This window comes from Herpailurus yagouaroundi, unplaced genomic scaffold (genome assembly GCF_014898765.1).
Source record: "Herpailurus yagouaroundi ecotype Mexico unplaced genomic scaffold, PumYag 166, whole genome shotgun sequence".
In the NCBI taxonomy this organism is placed as follows: domain Eukaryota; kingdom Metazoa; phylum Chordata; class Mammalia; order Carnivora; family Felidae; genus Herpailurus; species Herpailurus yagouaroundi.
The window spans coordinates 3,866,991-3,885,030 of NW_024412407.1; the positions used below are offsets into that span (position 1 = coordinate 3,866,991).

The 18,040-nt window shown below is 48.8% G+C and overlaps 1 protein-coding gene across 7 annotated transcripts in view; it reads left to right on the forward strand.

The window, feature by feature from the left end:
- The first annotated feature begins 1,266 nt into the window (after window positions 1-1,266).
- POU6F1 (POU class 6 homeobox 1) overlaps window positions 1,267-18,040 on the forward strand; it is a 28,602-nt gene continuing 11,828 nt past the window's right edge. For 2 of the 7 annotated variants that reach the window (XM_040488104.1, XM_040488111.1), the window contains exons 1-5: window positions 1,267-1,545; window positions 5,421-5,473; window positions 7,723-7,802; window positions 12,913-13,004; window positions 15,353-15,548. In XM_040488104.1, coding sequence (XP_040344038.1) covers window positions 12,957-13,004; window positions 15,353-15,548 — 244 coding nt within the window. In that variant the 5' untranslated portion in view covers window positions 1,267-1,545; window positions 5,421-5,473; window positions 7,723-7,802; window positions 12,913-12,956. Of the gene's footprint in view, window positions 1,546-5,420; window positions 5,474-5,700; window positions 5,941-7,722; window positions 7,803-10,436; window positions 10,778-12,912; window positions 13,005-15,352; window positions 15,549-18,040 lie in introns of those variants that run through there. The other 5 variants (XM_040488106.1, XM_040488108.1, XM_040488107.1 and 2 more) reach the window with 5 other exon arrangements.

An 18,040-nucleotide genomic window follows, 5' to 3' on the forward strand; every position in this document is an offset into this window, starting at 1 on the left:
TGCGAGCAGGCTCCCGGTGACATTCTGGAAAAGCCTGTGGAGCCACTGGTGCGGCTTCCCTTCTATATCCCTCCCCTGCAGGGTCTTCCCCTAAGGGGCTTAAAGAACGGTCGGGGGAGGGCTAAGGACTCCAGATTCTCCCCGTGCTACCTGTCACTCCTCTATCTCCCGCTCTCCCCGAAATCCACCAAATTGGGGTGGGGGTGGGGCGGGCAGTGGGTGTGCAATCCAGGCCAACAGCAGGCCGCCTACATTGAGGGATCCATATTCGCTGAATTTAGAGCCTCCCTAAATTATTCTCCCCTCATGCCTTCTCTTCCCCCTTGGGACTTCCAACTCCTTCCTCTTCCACTTGCAACTACTTCCCCAACCTGCTTTCCCTCAGCGCCCAACTCTGCCTTTTCCCATCCCTTCCCCTACCTTCAAAAGCCCCTAGGAAACCAAATCCTCCACACCACCATCACCAGCAAGGCACAACGTTGTTTGTCTCCATTTCACCGAACTTTGTCTTTTTTTTTTTTTTTTTTTTTTTTTTACATTTCTTGTCCACTTGGACAAGAAGACAGGGAAGTCGTCTTTAGACAAGACAGCCCACAACCAACCGCCACTGGGGTGAGGGTGGAGGGAGCATTCAGGACCTGGGTTCCCTCCCTGAAATGGAGCTGGCTGAGCGCCCACGAGTTCCCCCTCCTCTGTCGCGGTGGGGTTCCGGCCTGGGGCTTGGGAATGGACCTGAACTTGACTTTTTGGACGAGAAGGGGCACAGTGACTAACCTAGAGTGGAAAGGCGGCGGCGACGGGGAGTCACCGCCCCAACCCCAGGCTGAAGGGACCGTGGCACAGGGTCTCCACTTCAGACTCCTGTGCTCCCTCTCTCGCACCTTCCAAAATGAAAGCACCTCGAGCAGCACCTCCGAGGGGGCTGCGTGACCCGCCCCACGGACCCTCCATTCCAGTCCAGGAAGGGAGCCCTTGGGGCCTCCTGGCGTGGCCAGGGGCTAAGGGTGCTGCCCTCCCCACCCCCACCCCTCGTTCCCCTCTCCCCAGATCCCCTCCCTTCCTCCACCACCCGCCCAGCCCGCCGCCCCCGGCGGCTGGCGCGCGCGGTGCAGCATGCGGCAAAGCTCTTTGCATAAATTATGCTCATGACGCAGCAGCTAAAAAAATCCAAGTAGCAGAAGGAGGGAAAAAAAGGGGGGGGGAGGGAGAGGGGGGGCCGTGGAAGGGGTAAAAGAAGAAAAATATATATACCTGCCCGCCCCCCCCCAGCTCCCCCACCCCGCTTCCCGGCCGCCCCCCTCCGCCCAGCGCAGCCCGCGGAGTCCCCTTCGGCTCTGCCCAGCCCGGCCTGGGGGCCCGGGGGCGGCGGCGGGTCCCGACCGGCTCCCCGGCCGAGCCGAGCCCAGCCAAGCCGCACTGGCTTCTTTGTCTGCGGGCGGCGGCCGCCTGGCCCCGGCCCCGGCCCCCTGGCCCGGGCTGTGAGATGAATCTGTAATCGGTGGCCGCCGGGCACCCGGGGCGGAGGCGGCTCGGGCTCGGGCTCCGGTAAGTAGCGGGGTCCGGGGCGGGGAGGGGTTTGCACGGACGGGGAGGGGGCCGGGCAGGGGAGGTTTCGGGTTTGGTTAATATGCAATGCCCGTAATTAGCATAATTTATATATTTATGATAAAGAGAAAAAATGCCGCGGGGCCGGGGTGCCGGGATGCCGGGCCGGGGCCGCGGGGAGCTCCGGGAGTGGGACAGCGCGCGGCCGCCCGCCTGGGGCCGGAGACCCCCGGGCCGCGCCCTGGTCTGCCCGCGGGCCGGCGGGGACCCGGGGAGGGGAGGGGGCGGCCGCCAGGTGGACCCCGTGGGGTGCTTGGACCTGGCCCCTCCCCGTTTCTGCCCCTGGAGCCCTGGTGGGGTACGGACCAGAGCGGACGTTACGTACACAGACCCGGTGGCGACCAGAAGCCGATTCTTGCCCCGCAGGAGAACCTGGACGCCTGGGTTCCTGGCAGTTAAGGTCAACTGAGGCGGCCTAGGCGACCTGTCATAATTCTCCCCAGCCGCAGTACACTGGTGGGACTCAGGGTTAGGAACCCAGGCGTTGCTGGAAGGGTGGGGGAATGTGGGAGGGTCACCATCGAGCAGAGCATGAGCGCTTCATAAATATTTAATAACAGTATTATTATTAATAAATAGTCATAATAATGGGCCCGTTAGGTGCTTCCTGGCCATTCTCACCTGGCCAGGCCAAGGGAGCCCCAGGGTGTCTTCTAATCCCCACTTTAGCGTTGGGATCCCCCACTCAGCTATAATTGGAAGCCTGAAACCACAGAATAGCCTTGGCTGCAGGGCAAGGAGATATAAAACACTGTCAGGAAGCCTTTCTGGGCAAACGAAAAGAAGTTCTTTGCAAAGATTTGAGCCTCATCTAGTTTTCCCGATTCCTTGTTCCAAAAGTAGAGGTTGATCTTCAATTGTTCATAGACATCTATCCCTCCTCTCCTTATCTTGGTATTTTAAGGCAGCCAACATCGACGAGCAGGGCCTAATGAGGAATAATTCCATATATTCCCTTTTGATTGAAGTCCTGGTGCTCAGGGTGATATTTCTGTGACCTGGTTTGTTGTTGTTGTTTTGCATATGTGCCATAGAACTTCATTTTGTTTATTGGTCCAACAAAAATACCCAGTATGTGCCAAGTTCTGAACAGTACAGACAGAATTGACCTTGTCATGGAGTTTTCATTTCAGTTTGCTGGCTATAAAATCATAATAGTAATCTTTTACATTTTTTAACACTTTGCAATTGAAAACATTTTTATATCGTGCTTTACTTCGATGAAAAATAAAAATAATAGTCACAAACAGTTACATAGTGTTGGCTGTGTGCCAGGCCCTGTTCTAAATGCCTTACCTAAGTGTTGTCAGTTTAATTCTTACAATGACCCATGAGGTGGGTACTGTAATTTAGCCCCATTTTACAGATAAGAAAACTGAGGCTTAGAGAGATTACTTGAGGAGAAGCAGTACTCAACCTGGGTCTTCTGCCTTTAAGCCCCAAGCTCTTTCTGTGTCAAAAGGTGGGTCAGTGAGGCCACAGAGGGAATGGGAGGGAAACTGGATTGCCACAGTAGGAAAGAGTTGGTGTGGTCAGGGTTCTCCAGAACTTATTGCTACTTCTCTCTCTTTTTTTTTTTTTAATTTTTATTTATTTTTGAAAGAGAGAGAGAGAGAACAAGCGGGGAAGGGGCAGAGAGAAAGGGGGACAGAGGATCTGAAGCGAGACAGCAGAGAGCCTGATGTGGGGCTCGAACCCATGAACCGCAAGGTCGTGACCTGAGGCGAAGGCTGCTGCTTAACCGACTGAGCCACGCAGGTGCCCCTGTTGCTACTTCTTTGAAATAATTTTTAAGTAGTCTTAGTACTGCAAATGGGGGCAAAAAAATTTTTGAAATAGGATCTGTGTTTTGAGGGAGAAGGAAATATGAGGAAGCCAAATGATCTGACCTGATTTCTTAGTTTATGTTTTTGGCTTATAGTCATTGACCCCCTGTCATGTATGAGGTATTGTACTAGGCACTGGGGTATGTTAATAAGTGGACAGGTCTTGGAGCTTACAGTCTGGTGGGGGAATATAAGTACTTTTTATTTTTCACATTTCATTTGCCCCCTCCTTTCACCCTGCCTAGGATGAATCATGTTTGGGCACAAAGGAAAGGGTACAGGAGGAGAAACTAAATCTAAACGTGTCCTTATAAACTAGGTTTACTCGGGGCGCCTGGGTGGCGCAGTCGGTTAAGCGTCCGACTTCAGCCAGGTCACGATCTCGCGGTCCGTGAGTTCGAGCCCCGCGTCAGGCTCTGGGCTGATGGCTCGGAGCCTGGAGCCTGTTTCCGATTCTGTGTCTCCCTCTCTCTCTGCCCCTCCCCCGTTCATGCTCTGTCTCTCTCTGTCCCAAAAATAAATAAAAAACGTTGAAAAAAATTAAAAAAAAATAAACTAGGTTTACTGTTCGCTTATATATGTCTAAGATTATAAATGGTAATTTGGAAAAGGGGAATTAAAGTCATTCACTACTTTCCTATCTTTTTACTCTTCCCTTTCTTCTGGCCCATGTGTATACCTAGCTGGTTTACCAATGGCTTGCCAAGCCATTTATCTCTGCTCATGACATTGGCGGTGGGGGGTGGGGGGTGGGGGGTGGGGGGTGGGGGGAGGGCGGGGCGGGGCTCTGGAGGAGAACTGAGAGCTTCCATTTTCCAATGTGTCCTGATCCTTTGGGGCCAGAACAGGCCCTTTCCATTTCCGGAGAGGAGGCTTGGTATTGTGTTAGGAGGATAGGGATCTGGGGCAGGTGGACACTGACTTCAATTTCGAACCTTCCATGGACTTTCCTGTGCCCTTGGGCAAATCACCGGACTTTTCTCTACCTCCGTTTCCCTGTCGATAAAACCAAGAATCGTAATAAGAGCACCATGCTAAGCATTTTACTTACATGATCTCATATCACCGTTATAACAACCCCCATAAGGTCTTTCCATTTAATCACCATGTTAAGGATAAGGAACTTGAGTTTCAGAGAGAGTAAGTCAGTTGTCCAAGATCACACAGCTATTTCACGGCCAAGCTGGGATTTGAGTCTAGGTTTCCTCCCAAAGCCTATATGCTTACTTCTCTTGAACCCTCAACTTTCTATCTGTAAAAGTGAGAGCAATAATAGCTAACTGTTCTTAGTGTTTTACACAGTAAGTCCAAGGTGAGGTCTCTTATTATTTATCCCTGAGAAAACAGAGAAATAACCTGCCCCTCTGTGGAAGGTCACACAATTGGTCAGGCTTCGGTGTGTATTTGCTCTATGGCTTGGGGGGGCTGGCATCAGAATTGAATAATAATAGTTAATATATATTGAACCCTTTTGCAATTTACTACAACCCTAGCCCTGTTTCAAATATGGTAACTGAGGCACAGAGAGGTTAGGTCCTTGTCCAAGGTTCTCACAGTGAAGAAATCTTTTATAATTTTTTTAAAAATTTGTTTCGAGAGAGACAGAGACAGTGCAAGTGGGGGAGGGGCAGAGAGCGAGAGGAAGAGAGAGAATCCCAAACAGGCTCCACACTGTCAGCGCAGAGCCCGATGGGGGGCTCAAACCCCTGAAGCCATGAGATCATGACCTGAGCCAAAACCGAAATTCGACGCTTAACCGACTGAGCCACCCGGGTGCCCCATCACAGTGAAGAACTCTTAAAACTGAGAGGTGAATCTAGGCTCTCAACTGCTACACTAAAGTGGCATGAGATAATGTATGTAAATTTTTATAATAACTACCATTTTCTGAGCCCTTACTATGTGCCACGTGTTAATTACACGCGTTAATTTATTCAGTCCTCACTATAACCCTATGAAGTAGGTGCTGTTTCTCTCATTTTTTTTCAGATGAAGAAACTGAGGCACAAAAGGTAAACCATTTGTCCTGAGGCCCACAGCTAGTAAATATCAAGGCTGAGATTGTGAACCCAACCCATATTGGAAGGGAGAGCCAATGGGATTCGGTGAAGGAATGAATGTGACCAGTAAGAGAGAAGGCAAGGATGATGGCAAGGTTTTTGGCCTGAGCATCTGTGGAACGAGGTAGTTGCCCATTGGCTGGCGTGGGGAAGGCTGCATGCAGGTGAAACAGGTTTGAGGTGGAAATCTAGAGTTTGGTTTTGAACAGGTGGAATATGAGAGGATATGAACAATCAGTAGGCATTTGGATATATGAGGCTGAAGTTCCCTGAGGAGGTCCCGGCCAGAGATTGAGATTAGGTCCTTGTGTGACCGAGTGAGCGCGCCTGGGGAGGAAGTGAGGAGTTCATGGCACCATTCAGCTCGGCCCCAGTTACCAGTCTTGGCTAATCTGCCAATCCCCTGCTTCCTGTCATTGTGGCCTTTTTGAATGGCAGCTTTGCAAGAGGTAAGTGGGTATACAGCTGAAACATAAAAGCAGTGTAAAATGCCCACAAACAACCTAGCCTGAGGAAATTATGTCAAAAACATTTTTTTTAAGTTTATTTGCTTATTTTGAGAGAGAGAGAGAGAGAGAGAGAGTGAGTGGGAGAGGGTCAGAGGGAGAAGGAGAGAGAGAATCCCAAGCTCTGTGCTGTCAGCACGGGGCTGGACTCAAGGCTCGATCCCATGAACCGTGAGATCACGACTTGAGCCGAAATCAAGAGTTGGATGCTTAACCAACTGAGCCACCCAGGCGCCCTGTGTCACAACAAATGTGACTTTCTTTCCATTGAATACATAAAACTAATTTCAGCTTAATCGACCATTCCTCAGAGTCCAGTAACTTCACGCAGCGTATCCTGCCCCTCCAAATGACTGGATAATGAGAAGGCATTTTACACCTTGAAAACCTTAACCACATTAAGTGTTAAGGGAGGGATTAAATCCACAGAAATGAAGGGGCGCCTGGGTGGCTCACTTGGTGAGGCATCTGACTCTTGATTTCAGCTCAGACAATGATCTGAGGGTCATGGGATCAGGCCCCACGTCAGCCTCCCTACTCAGCGTGCAGCCTGCTTAAGATTCACATGCACGCACACACACTCTCTCTCTATCTCTCTCTCTCTAAAACAACAATGACAGCAACAACAAAACACAGAAATGTGTCTGAATTAAAAGTCTGAACCCCATATAAGAACTTCCATTTTCCTCTATATGGTGTAAGATTTTTTTTTTTCAAGTTTATTTTTTGAGAGAGAGAGAGAGAGCACTAGTGGGGGAGGGGGCAGAGGGAGAGAATCTTAAGCAGGCTCCATGCCCAGTGGAGGAGGGGGGGGTGGGGGGTTGGAGGGGGTCCCTGACGTGGGGCTCGATCCTGTGACCACAAGATCATGACCTGAGCCGATATCAAGAGTCGGCCACTCAGCAGACTGAGCCACCCAGGCACCCCATCTTCATACATAAAATTTCGTGTCTGAAACACACGCTCTCATGGAACAAAGGGAAAAGGACCACACCAGACTGTATTAGGTATCCCTTCTGTGGACCCTCTACTACCTTCTATTTATCCACCATGACATTTAAACATACTGTAACGTAGTTACTTTTTATCTCCTTGACTCCCACGTCAGACTGAAGGCTTCTCAACGAAGCTGGCAAATGTTTTTTTCCCTCGTTGTAGCCCCAACACCCAGCACATAGTAGCCGCTGAAATATTTGTTGAATAAATAAGGGATGAAACATTTCAGAATTTTTCCCAATAGGATCTCCGGCTACTCTAGGGGGTTCGGATTTGTCTGAGATTTCCTAACGCTCCTCCCCGGTGTCTTAGAATGTTGCCCTAAGCGAGCCCAGAGCAGTTGCCAAAGGAGAGTGATACATAGAACCCGGTCCCCTAACTCATTCCCCTCCCCGGGAACTCCTTGATGGTCCTGGAGCTCTGGATTTTCGGATTGTGAGCAAATGCTTGAGCACACACAGTTCATTCTCTCCCCGAGGCTACCTGTGTTTTTAGATGTTAGCACAGGAAAGTGAGGGATAAATGAGCCATCTGGTAAGCAGCCGTGGTGCTTTGCCAGGTTTGATTCAGGTGTTTTTCACGCCACTCACTGGAGAAAGAAGACAAAGGAGGAGGCTCTGGGTGGGCGCTGGCTCCCGTCCCAGCTTTACCCAGAGCAGCTCTGCCGTGATCTGTGTATGTAGTGTTCTACTGCCAAAGTGATCACAGGAGTCCCTTCTCTTAAAACAGACTGTGGATCATCTCTCCTCCCTGGCTGTCAGGCTGTGGACCCTGCATGGCATCATGAGCTCAAAAGAGGCCATTCAAATGTATGTACCCCAGTCAATAGGGAACTGGTCAAAAAGCAAATTAAAGATGGCGGTCTGGTCAGTGAGACCAAGCCACAGCCTAAGGCTTGAGGAATGTGGAAAGTTCCTGGAAAGGGGGTGGGGCTAGGTCCAGGAGTAAGTCTGCACAGATGCTGAACTAGGGGAACACACAGGACACAGCTCAGAGTCAAAATGCTGAGTGTCTACTTCTCAGCGATGTGTTTGTGCCCCATGCATATCTCTGATAGGCGTCCTGTAGAGCCAAGGCTAAGGAGTCATGTAAGGCCAAGACTAAAGCCAAGTGTGTTCTAGGGTCTGAAATAAGGGAGGCCTTTGTCTCTGTTCTGCCTGTATTTCTGGTGTGCTGAAGCCTGGTTGGTGGGTTAGAGTGGGCCTGTGTGTGGCCAGAGGCTCTGAGCCAGGACTGACTTTGCCCTTGACACAAAGGACTAGACATTGAGAAACCAGGCCCGCCCCACATAAGCTCATAGAATCTCAAGGACAGAAGGGATCTTAGAATCACCTGAGCCTTCTCTACTACTTGAATCTCCCCAATAACACGGCCACAAAAGTGGATAGTTACCTAACAACTCCCCGTGAGTGGCTATGGTTGGCTGAAAGGAGCCAGTGACCACAACAAGACTATGAGCAGACTTTGAGCCCCTCTTGAGCAGATGCCCCTTGCCCCACAATGACTGGCTACCAATGCCTCCCACCTAAAGGCCTTTGGGATTGGGAAATTCTTCCTCCATGAAATGTACATATCAAGCTATAATGGACCCAGATTTACCTTGCATACCTTTCCTCTCAGTTTGGTGTCTGCCTTTTATTTGAATTTGCAAATGACTTGCTAATTGACATTCTTTTTTTAAGTTTATTTACTTATTTTGGGGGGAAGAGCGAGAATCCCCAGCAGCCTCTGCACTGTCAGTGTAGAGCCCAACTTGAGGCTCGAACCCATGAACCATGAGATCGTGACCTAAGCTGAGGTCAAGAGTCGGACGCTTAACCGACTGAGCCACCCAAGTGCCCCAGACTTCTTTATGTAACAAATTCCATGGCTCATCCCAGTTCCCATCCAGAAGTGGTGGTAAATTGTCAAGTTCTTGGCAAAACTCATAGAAGGCTCCCATGTACAAAATCTGGAGGAGGACATCACCCAGGAATGAGGCTAGAGTCCCAGTGAGGTTGGAAGATGCCTACTACCTCTTCCAGCAAATTCCTCTGCCCCTCCTGTACCCCCTTGTACCTAAAAAGGGAGGCCTTATTTCCTCTTTTTTCAAATTGCTAGGTGTCTTGAATTTCTTGCCCTCACTTTCATCCCTACTGTAGGTGGTTAGAGAAGGAAATGGAGAAAGGGAACCTCATGGTTCTCCTTGCCTCTTTGGCCAGGGAACATTCTACCAAAGGGTGAAGACCGTAAAGCCTCTTAGGTGAGCCAGCAACAACACTCTTAGGCATATATACCAAAGAACTGAAAACAAGTATTCAAACAAAAACTTGTACACAAAAATTCATTGAAGCACTATTCACATGGTCAAAAGGGAGAAACAACCCAAACATCAGCCAAGGAATGGAGAGACAAAATGTGGTGTATCCATACAATGGATTTTTTTTTTCAAGACCTATGAGTTTAATTACCTACTAGACCATCCAGATGGAAATATGTGGTAAATGAATGGAAACAAGGGTCATAAAATTAGGAGAAAGGCTGGCATTTTTAGAGCAGTTTAGGTTTAGATGTTCACCAGGTTGGACTTTAAAAAAAAAAAAAAATTTAAAACAAATACTTTCTTAAGATTTTATTTTTAAGTAGTCTCTACACCCAGCATGGGACTTGAACTCACAACGCTGAGATTAAAAGTCGCATGCTCCACCAATTGAGCCAGCAGGGCACCTCTTAAAATAAAGTTTTTTACCACAGTGAAAAAACAATATATTAAACCGGAATTCCAGAATTGTCCAAATGATTTTTTAATCATGATTACTTTTTTTCCACATTTCTTTAAATGTCAAGTTTTCTTTGGCAAATTTATCCAAAAACATAAATTTTCATTGTATAATTTAGTTTATATTTATATAACAGGGTGCCCTAAATTGATGTTCATCAGAATACTGTTCTCTAAGTCCTAATGGCTTATATCTTCGCTTTAAAGTGTGTAAGTATCAAAAAAAGTGTATCTTTTAATTATTTTATCATTTTCAAAGATAGTCTAGAGAAAACATATGAATTAAAACACCTGTAAGTTCTTCATTTTTTAAGTTTATTTATTTTGAGAGAAAGAGAGACACAGAGAGCACAAGCAGGGGAGGGGCAGAGAGAGAGAGAGAGAGAGAGAGAGAGAGAATCCTAAACAGGCATCCCACTGTCAGCACAGAGCCAGACTTGGGGCTTGAACTCATGAACTGTGAGATCATGACCTGAGCCGAGATCAAGAGTCAGATGCTTTTTTAAAAAATTAAGTTTATTTATTTATGTTGAGAGAAAGAGAACAAGCAGCGTAGGGGCAGAGAGAGAGAGAGAGAGAGAGAGAATCCCAAGCAGGCTCTGCACTGCCAGTGCAGAGACCAATGCCGGGCTCAAACCCGTGAACCGTGAGGTCATGACCCAAGCGGAAATCAAGAGTCAGAAGCTTAACCGGCTGAGCCACCCAGGTGCCCCAGTTCTTCATTTCTGTTGCAGTGTAGCAATTGGTCCTCTAACCCATGGTGGTCTATCAGCTGAGCAAGGCTGAGTCTTGTTCTCAGATGCAGCTGACTGCACCTCGTAAAGCAACTGACTACAGGCTTCTCCGCCTCTTTTTCAGACAAGGGTAACTAACACAAATCATTCTTTGATCTATACGTTCTGCTAGTTTCATCCCCCAGATCCTCGTTTGGAAATTCTCATTCGCCAAATCGTTTTTGAAGATGTCGTGCAATGGCACGACACAGTATCAAGTCATTAGATTCACATGCGCTGATAATTCTTGAAGGTATTTTCCAAATGCTTCCTTCCTTCAGCTTTACCATCTATCTGTGTGTTTAAAATGGTCTCAAAAGTTCCAGGGCCACCTGGCGGGCTCCGTCAGTAGTGCGCGTGACTCTTGGTCTTGAGGTCATGCGTTCAAGCCCTGTGTTGGGTGTAGAGATTAATAAATAAATAAGTAACCTTCAAAAAAAAAAAAAAAAAAAGAGTTCTGAGATTCCAAACAGTTTTCTTCTGGAAAAGATGCCAGTTTCTTTGAAAAGGTTCGATAGTTTTCTTCATTCTCTGCTTTGAGGTATTTTACCATGCTGTAACAGGGATTACATGAAAATCTTCCGTTCCTCAGTCATTGTCTAAGTGTTGCACTTACAGGTTTTTTTTTTTTTTTAATTTTTTTATTTTTATTAAAAACATTTTTTTTAACATTTTATTTATTTTTGAGACAGGGAGAGACAGAGCATGAGCAGGGGAGGGGCAGAGAGAGGGAGACACAGAATCTGAAACAGGCTCTGGGCTCCGAGCTGTCAGACAGAGCCCAACACGGGGCTCGAACCCACGAACCGTGAGATCATGACCTGAGCCCAAGTCGGATGCTTAACCGGCTGAGCCACCCAGGCGCCCCATACAGGGTTTTTTCTTGAACCGCTTGTGTGGGGAGGTGGTGGATTGGCACACACCTGTGGAGGGCTGGTCGAGTCACAGCTGAGCGTGATGAGCTTTCCATCTTGGAAATGGAACCTCAGTTTGCCTCTCTCTCAGCCCTCCCCAGAGAGAAAGCCCACCCGATATTATCCGTTATTGCATAGCTATAAAAAGGATCAAAGTCCTGACACGTGCCTTGACAACGTTTTTGCTAAGTAAAAGAAGCCAGACACAAAGACCACTTACTGTATGCATCCGTTTTTATGAAATATGGAGAATAGACCCATCCATAGAGGAAAGGCCGACTGGCGGCTGCCAGGGGCCGGTGGTGGCAGAGAAAGGGAGGAATTGCTAATGGGTATGGGGTTCCCTTTGGGGATGATGAAAATGTTCTGGAACTAAACAGTGGCGGTGGTTGCACAACATTATAAATGCATTCAATTCCGCGGAGTTTTGCGCTTTAAAATGGTTAAAATGGTGAATTTTATGTTACGTGGATTTTACCTCAATCGATAAAATAACCGAAGAAGGAGAACCTGTCAGCCAACCCAGGGTTGAAAGAGGAGGAGGAAGGCCAAAGAGGGGGAAGCTAGCGCATTTCTCTGAGCTTAGGTCCCTCATCTGGACCGTGGTGGTGGTAATTCTCCCATCCCCCAGCGGGCATGAGTAATGAGCTTGAGTAAGTGTTATAGAAATACTTAGCACTATAGGCGCTCAACGTCAATGTTAATTGCCTTCTTTTCTGTGCAAGTATCTAAACCTATTTGTCCGCTTTATACCTTTATTTCTTACGACTCTATGGTCTGTGAATCTGTTCTTCACGGGGGCTCCTCCCACTCCCCCTCCCTGCATTTGGCAGGCTGCTCTACTATCTGGGATGTTGTCCTGGCTCCCGTGTTAAAGGCCAGGATGGTCCTTAGGCCACTGCCACAGAATCACTTAAGAGCTGCTTCTGTGGGACCCGTCGGCTGAATCAGACTCTCAGGGGAACCTGGGGTCTGCATTTTTAATAAGCGCTCCAAGTGGTGATCACGCACATTCAGGTTTGGGACTACTGTTTCAATTTATTCGGGTCTTATCTCTTCCAGGAAGTCTGCTCAGACTCCTCCCCTGAGAAGCCCTCTGATGGCCAGAGTGCTCCTTTCCTGTGTCTGAGGCTCTGGAGGCTCTGAATGTCTGGGTCAAAGTCAGCTTGGGTTCTGCTGGGTCTGCTCTCTCCCTGCAGACTGGGGAACGCCCAGGGACGGATGCCTGGCCCTCTCTTTCCTCTTGTCACCCTGGTTCTTCCTGAGTGTAGGATCTCTTGGGGTGCTGTAGGAAGCAAGACACTTCCGTTTTCAGGTCCTTTGAATCCTGTTTCCTTTACTTGTACAGATACTTGGGAGAACTTAGATTTTTCTCCCTTCCTACCATTCTACTCCTGACTCTCCAAGATGGTATAGAAATTGTATTACTGTGTCACATCAGCCTTTGCTTTTCCCATCCCATGTCATCCCACAGGCTGTGCTAGGTGTGGGCCGGCCCCCACCCCACCCTAAGTGACCATGGATCCTGGAGCCGGGCCAGAGTCATCACTGACCGTCAATGAGCAGGTATGTTCTGGGGCAGGAAGAGGTGAGGGAGTGAGGGTGATGGACCCTGGGGCGTGGCCAGGAGGAACACTCCACAGAGCCTGTCAGTATCTGTTTCTTAACCAAAATTCATGCCGACTTCACCCATCCAGATGTAGTTACCAGCTAGGATTTCTCAGGGGCTGAGATCGGGGATTTAAGCTGTGATTTTATTATTTATTTATTTATTTATTTATTTATTTATTTTAAGTTTATTTTATTTATTTTTAGAGAGAGAGAGAGAACAGAGGTGCATGTTCGTGCATGCCCAAGCAAGGGAGGGGCAGAGAGAGAGAGAGAGAGAATGAATCCCAAGCAGGCTCCACGCCATCAGCACAGACCCTGACTTGGGGCTCGAATTCACAAACCATGAGATCATGACCTGACCTGAAATCAAGAGTCAGATACTTAACCGACTGAGCCACCCAGGCACCCCTTAATTTCACTTTTTTTTTTTTTAATTTTATTTATTTTTTGGGGACAGAGAGAGACAGAGCATGAATGGGGGAGGGGCAGAGAGAGAGGGAGACAGAATCGGAAACAGGCTCCAGGCTCTGAGCCATCAGCCCAGAGCCTGACGTGGGGCTCAAACTCACAGACCGTGAGATCATGACCTGGCTGAAGTTGGACGCTTAACCGACTGCACCACCCAGGCGCCCCTAATTTCACTTTTTAAAGTCACAGCTTAGGGGCACCTGAGTGGCTTAGTCGGTTCAGCAGTTTACTCTTGGTTCTGGCTCAGGTCATGATCTCGAAGTTCATGAGATCAAGCCCCTTGTTGGGCTCTGTGCTGACAGTGCAGAGCCTGCTTCGGTTTCTCTCTCTCCCTCTCTCAGCCCCTACCCTATTCATGCTCTCTCTCTCTCTGTCTCAAAATAAATAAACTTAAAAAAAGAAGTGAAATTAAAATATAAAAAATTGTATGGGATGCCTAGCTGACTTAGTAGAGCATGTGACACTTGATATCAGGGTCATGAGTTCAAGCCCCACGTTGGGGGTAGAGTCTACTTAAAAAAATAATAAAAAAGCTTAAATATATATACAAATATGTATAAGTTTACATAAGGAAAAGATTTGGACATCAGGTAATTTACTCTATTTTTTCCTAAATATATTTTATAATTTTTTGCAGTGAACATTCATTACATAATTTTTTAAAGGAAAAAAAAAAAAGGTTAACATTTCTTAAAAGGTAATTGGACTGAAGTCCCTCGTATCAAATTTAAATCAGAAAAGGAACTGCTTTTGGAGGTGTATTTCACTCATACTCCCCTGAGAGGTCACATTGTCACTTTTTCCAGCAATCTCTGGCTGGGTTCAATTTTGAGAACTGTGTTGTGGGAGTGCCTTCGGGTACAGGCCAAGTGCAGGGGAGGCTCGACACAGATTTTGAACATACAGCGTGTCCCTGATTCTTGATTGGTCTAATTCAAAGCATGCCAGTGCTGGAGGTGAAGAGCTGAGGGCTGGCTGTTTGAGCAGGGGAAGAAGACCAAGTGTTCTGAGGACATGGAAGGCCCCCTCGAGGTCGGAGCATGCCTGCAGATGGCAGGGCTGGCCCCACCGCTCCACAGGGTGCAAGGCTCCAGTCCGGGGAGGTGGGGCTTCAGTCTTGGGAGGTGGGGCTCCAGTCGGAGAGGTGGGGCTCCAGTTGGAGAGGTGGGGCTCCAGTCCAGAGAGGTGGGGCTTTAGTCTTGGGAGGTGGGGCTCCAGTTGGAGAGGTGGGGCTCCAGTCCTGGGAGGTGGGGCCAGTGGCTGCTTCTACAGTATTCCTGACCTGCATTTCAGGAAGTTAGCTTGCCTGGAAACCTTGGCCTGTACCCCAGAGTTTTGGAATCATGAGCCTAAAAAGTTACTCAGCATTGTGGAGCATTCATGTCCATCCCTTTGTCTTTGAGGAAACTCCTGTAAGGTTTCAAGAGAAGTGAAGAGGGATCTGCTTCTTGGCCCAGCCTAAGGCTGGATGCTGTGTTAGTTAGGGGCCTCCATTATCCTAGCAGCTAAGAGGACGCCCTTGCAGGGCTGTGGGATAGGCCACTTAAGCACTCCCTGAACTGAGTCCAGGACGGGGAGCAAATAGAAATATCTCCAAGTGGTTTGGCTCTGTGGGGCTTTTACTAGCGTGTGTCAAGCCCTTCCCGTGTCACCAGGCCCCAGTTTCTTTCCTGGGATCGGGGAGCTGCAGCCTGCCCCAGGCTGTGGAATTGTCACAGCACACAGCCCTCAGGCAAGCGGTCTGCATCTCCAAGTGCCCTCTCCTCTCTCCCCCAGCCAGAAGCCTACTTACTGGCCACTCCCCACCAGCAATGTCCCCTGTCCTCTGTTTTCAGGTCATCGTGATGTCAGGCCACGAGACCATCCGCGTGCTGGAAGTTGGAGTGGATGCCCAGATCTCTGCTGAGGAGGAGGGCAAAGGACTGGAGGGTGTCGCTGCCGAGGGCTCCCAGAGCAGAGGCCCGGCCGAAGCCAGTGAACCCGCTGGTGAAGCTGGGCCAGACAACCCAGACTCCTCTGCAGAGGCAACTGGTACGAGGCCATTGCTCCCATTTGGCATTGGTCCACCCGAGTCCCTCTTTCTGGCTCCTTGGAGAGTCAGCGTGAGTCCCTAGAGCCAGGGTGGCTTCGGGGTCTTGTCTTCCAGTCCACTGGACGACCTCTGGCCACAGCTGTACTTCTGCTCAGCTGCTAGCGCCATCCTGCCCTCCATGTCCCTGGAACTTTAGTTCTGGTTTCATTCACTTCCACATCTAAACTGGGATGGGTCAGGGTGAGGTGGGAGGAGAGCAGCTGGGCTCAGTTGAGGGGATCGAATTAACCTCCGAGAGGGCTGTATGTCCAACCCAGAAAGGCCGAGTGCAGAAAGGACTAGACCTTCAGGATCCTGACAGCCTTTCTAACCCAGTACCTTCTGTGGTGAATCTGGGAGGTTCCAGCGGCTGGGGACAGGAGGGCATGTTACCTACCCCACACTAAAGATGTAGGTTAGGTAGGACCTTGCGGAATCCCAGCTCCTTACTCCTAGCTGGGCTGGCGTGAGTCAAGCCTGGTGTCTTATTCATGCTGTCTCCAAAGACGACTTTTGGGCAAGAACTTGATTCCCCTGTAAGGGGAATGGATAGGGACGATCCACCCACACCATCTCTCCTAATTACCCTGTAGTATAGCTGCGAGACAGCCAGGGCTGTTCTAGAGGCTGGGACTGAGGTGCCAGGCATGGCTGTCTTGTTGTGGGGCACCCTTTCATGGACTTCCCTCACTGACACCTTTCAGAGTAGACGTCTTTTGCTGGAAATCTGGGGATCCCCAGTTAGTACCCCCAGAACTCCACGATTCATCTCCCCTAGACTTCTGCTTATCTTCTCTTCCCCGGATTGGAGATCTGGGCTGGTGGGGGTGGGCCAAGAAGAGGAGCCAAGAAGAGAGCAAATGAGAACAGACAGGCTTTAGGGAAATAGCAACTCCTTAATAAGAAAACTGTGAGACCTCACATCCCTCACTCTGCCTGCAAATCAGCACGCAGATTCAGTTGGCACCCTAGTGACCTAGGTTATTTTTTCTCCTTTTGAATAAAGGAACGGCAAGAGGCTTGACCGTTTTCCCCTAGCCTGGAAATGCTCTGCTCCATGTTGAGACCAGGGTGGGGTGTCACGTGCTCCACAGGGCAGCGCCCCAGAGAGCAGGCAGCAAAGACCAGGATTCTACGTCTGACCGATCTTCCCACTCCTTTCCATGGTGGGGATGGGGCTCTTTTCCAGAAAATTCAGGAGATTTCCCAGGTTTACCCACAGGGTCGGCAATTTCCCTTTTTATTCTTTTAACGATCTTCCATATCTCATTTTGTCTGGTGCCTTAATTCTGTTTCTTGTTCAAACCTGCTCTCGGAAATGGATGCTAAGTCAACTCTTTATACCTTAGCATCAGTGTTTATGGTACTGTGCATCTTCTTCCAGGGGTTTGTACATTTAAGCCTCTTCACGAAAGTCCTTTTCTCTGTAAAGGCATTTTAGTGATCATCGGGTAGGTAAGGGAGGTATTTTGATGGTACCTCCCAAGAAGCCGCCAACTTAGACTGTGGCCTTGATGGAACCTTTCTTAATAATGCTATTGCAGAGCAGAGGCTAAGAAGAGTTTCCTCTTGGGCGCCTGGGTGGCTCAGTCGGTTAAGCATACGACTTCAGCTCAGGTTATGATCTCACTGCTCGTGAGTTTGAGCCCCGCGTCGGGCTCTGTGCTGACAGCTCAGAGCCTGGAGGCTGCTTCAGATTCTGTGTCGTCCTCTCTCTGTCCTCCCCCACTTATGCTCTGTCTCTCTCTCAAAAATAAATCAACATTAAAAAAGTAAAAAAAAAAAACAAAAAACAAAAAACCAAAACAGTTTTCTCTTAAAATGAAACTAAGTAATGGGAAACTTTCAGGATGAGAAAAATCTAGTGATTTATATCACTCTAAATTACTACCCAGTCCTTGTCCATGTGTGTATTTTTAAAATTTTTTTAATTAAAAAATTTTTAACGTCTATTTATTATTGAGAGACAGAGAGAGACTGAGCCTGAGTGAGGGAGGGGCAGAGAGGGGGAGACACAGAATCCGAAGCAGGCTCCAGCCTCTGAGCTGTCAGCACAGAGCCCGACGCGGGGCTCGAACTCACAAACTGAGAGATCATGACCTGAGCGGAAGTCGGACGCTCAACCGACCGAGCCACCCAGGCGCCCCTCAAACTCCTTTTTTAAAAAATTAATTAATTTTTTGAGGGAGAGTGGGGGAGGGACAGAAAGAGAGCAAGAGCGAGAGCGAGAAGCCCAAGCAGGCTCTGTGCTATCAATGCAGAACCGGAGGTGGGGCTCAAACCCACATACCGTGAGATCATGACGTGAGCCTAAATCAAGAGTTGGACGCCTGGGGCGCCTGGGTGGCGCACTCGGTTAAGCGTCCGACTTCAGCCAGGTCACGATCTCGCGGTCCGTGAGTTCGAGCCCCGCGTCAGGCTCTGGGCTGATGGCTCAGAGCCTGGAGCCTGT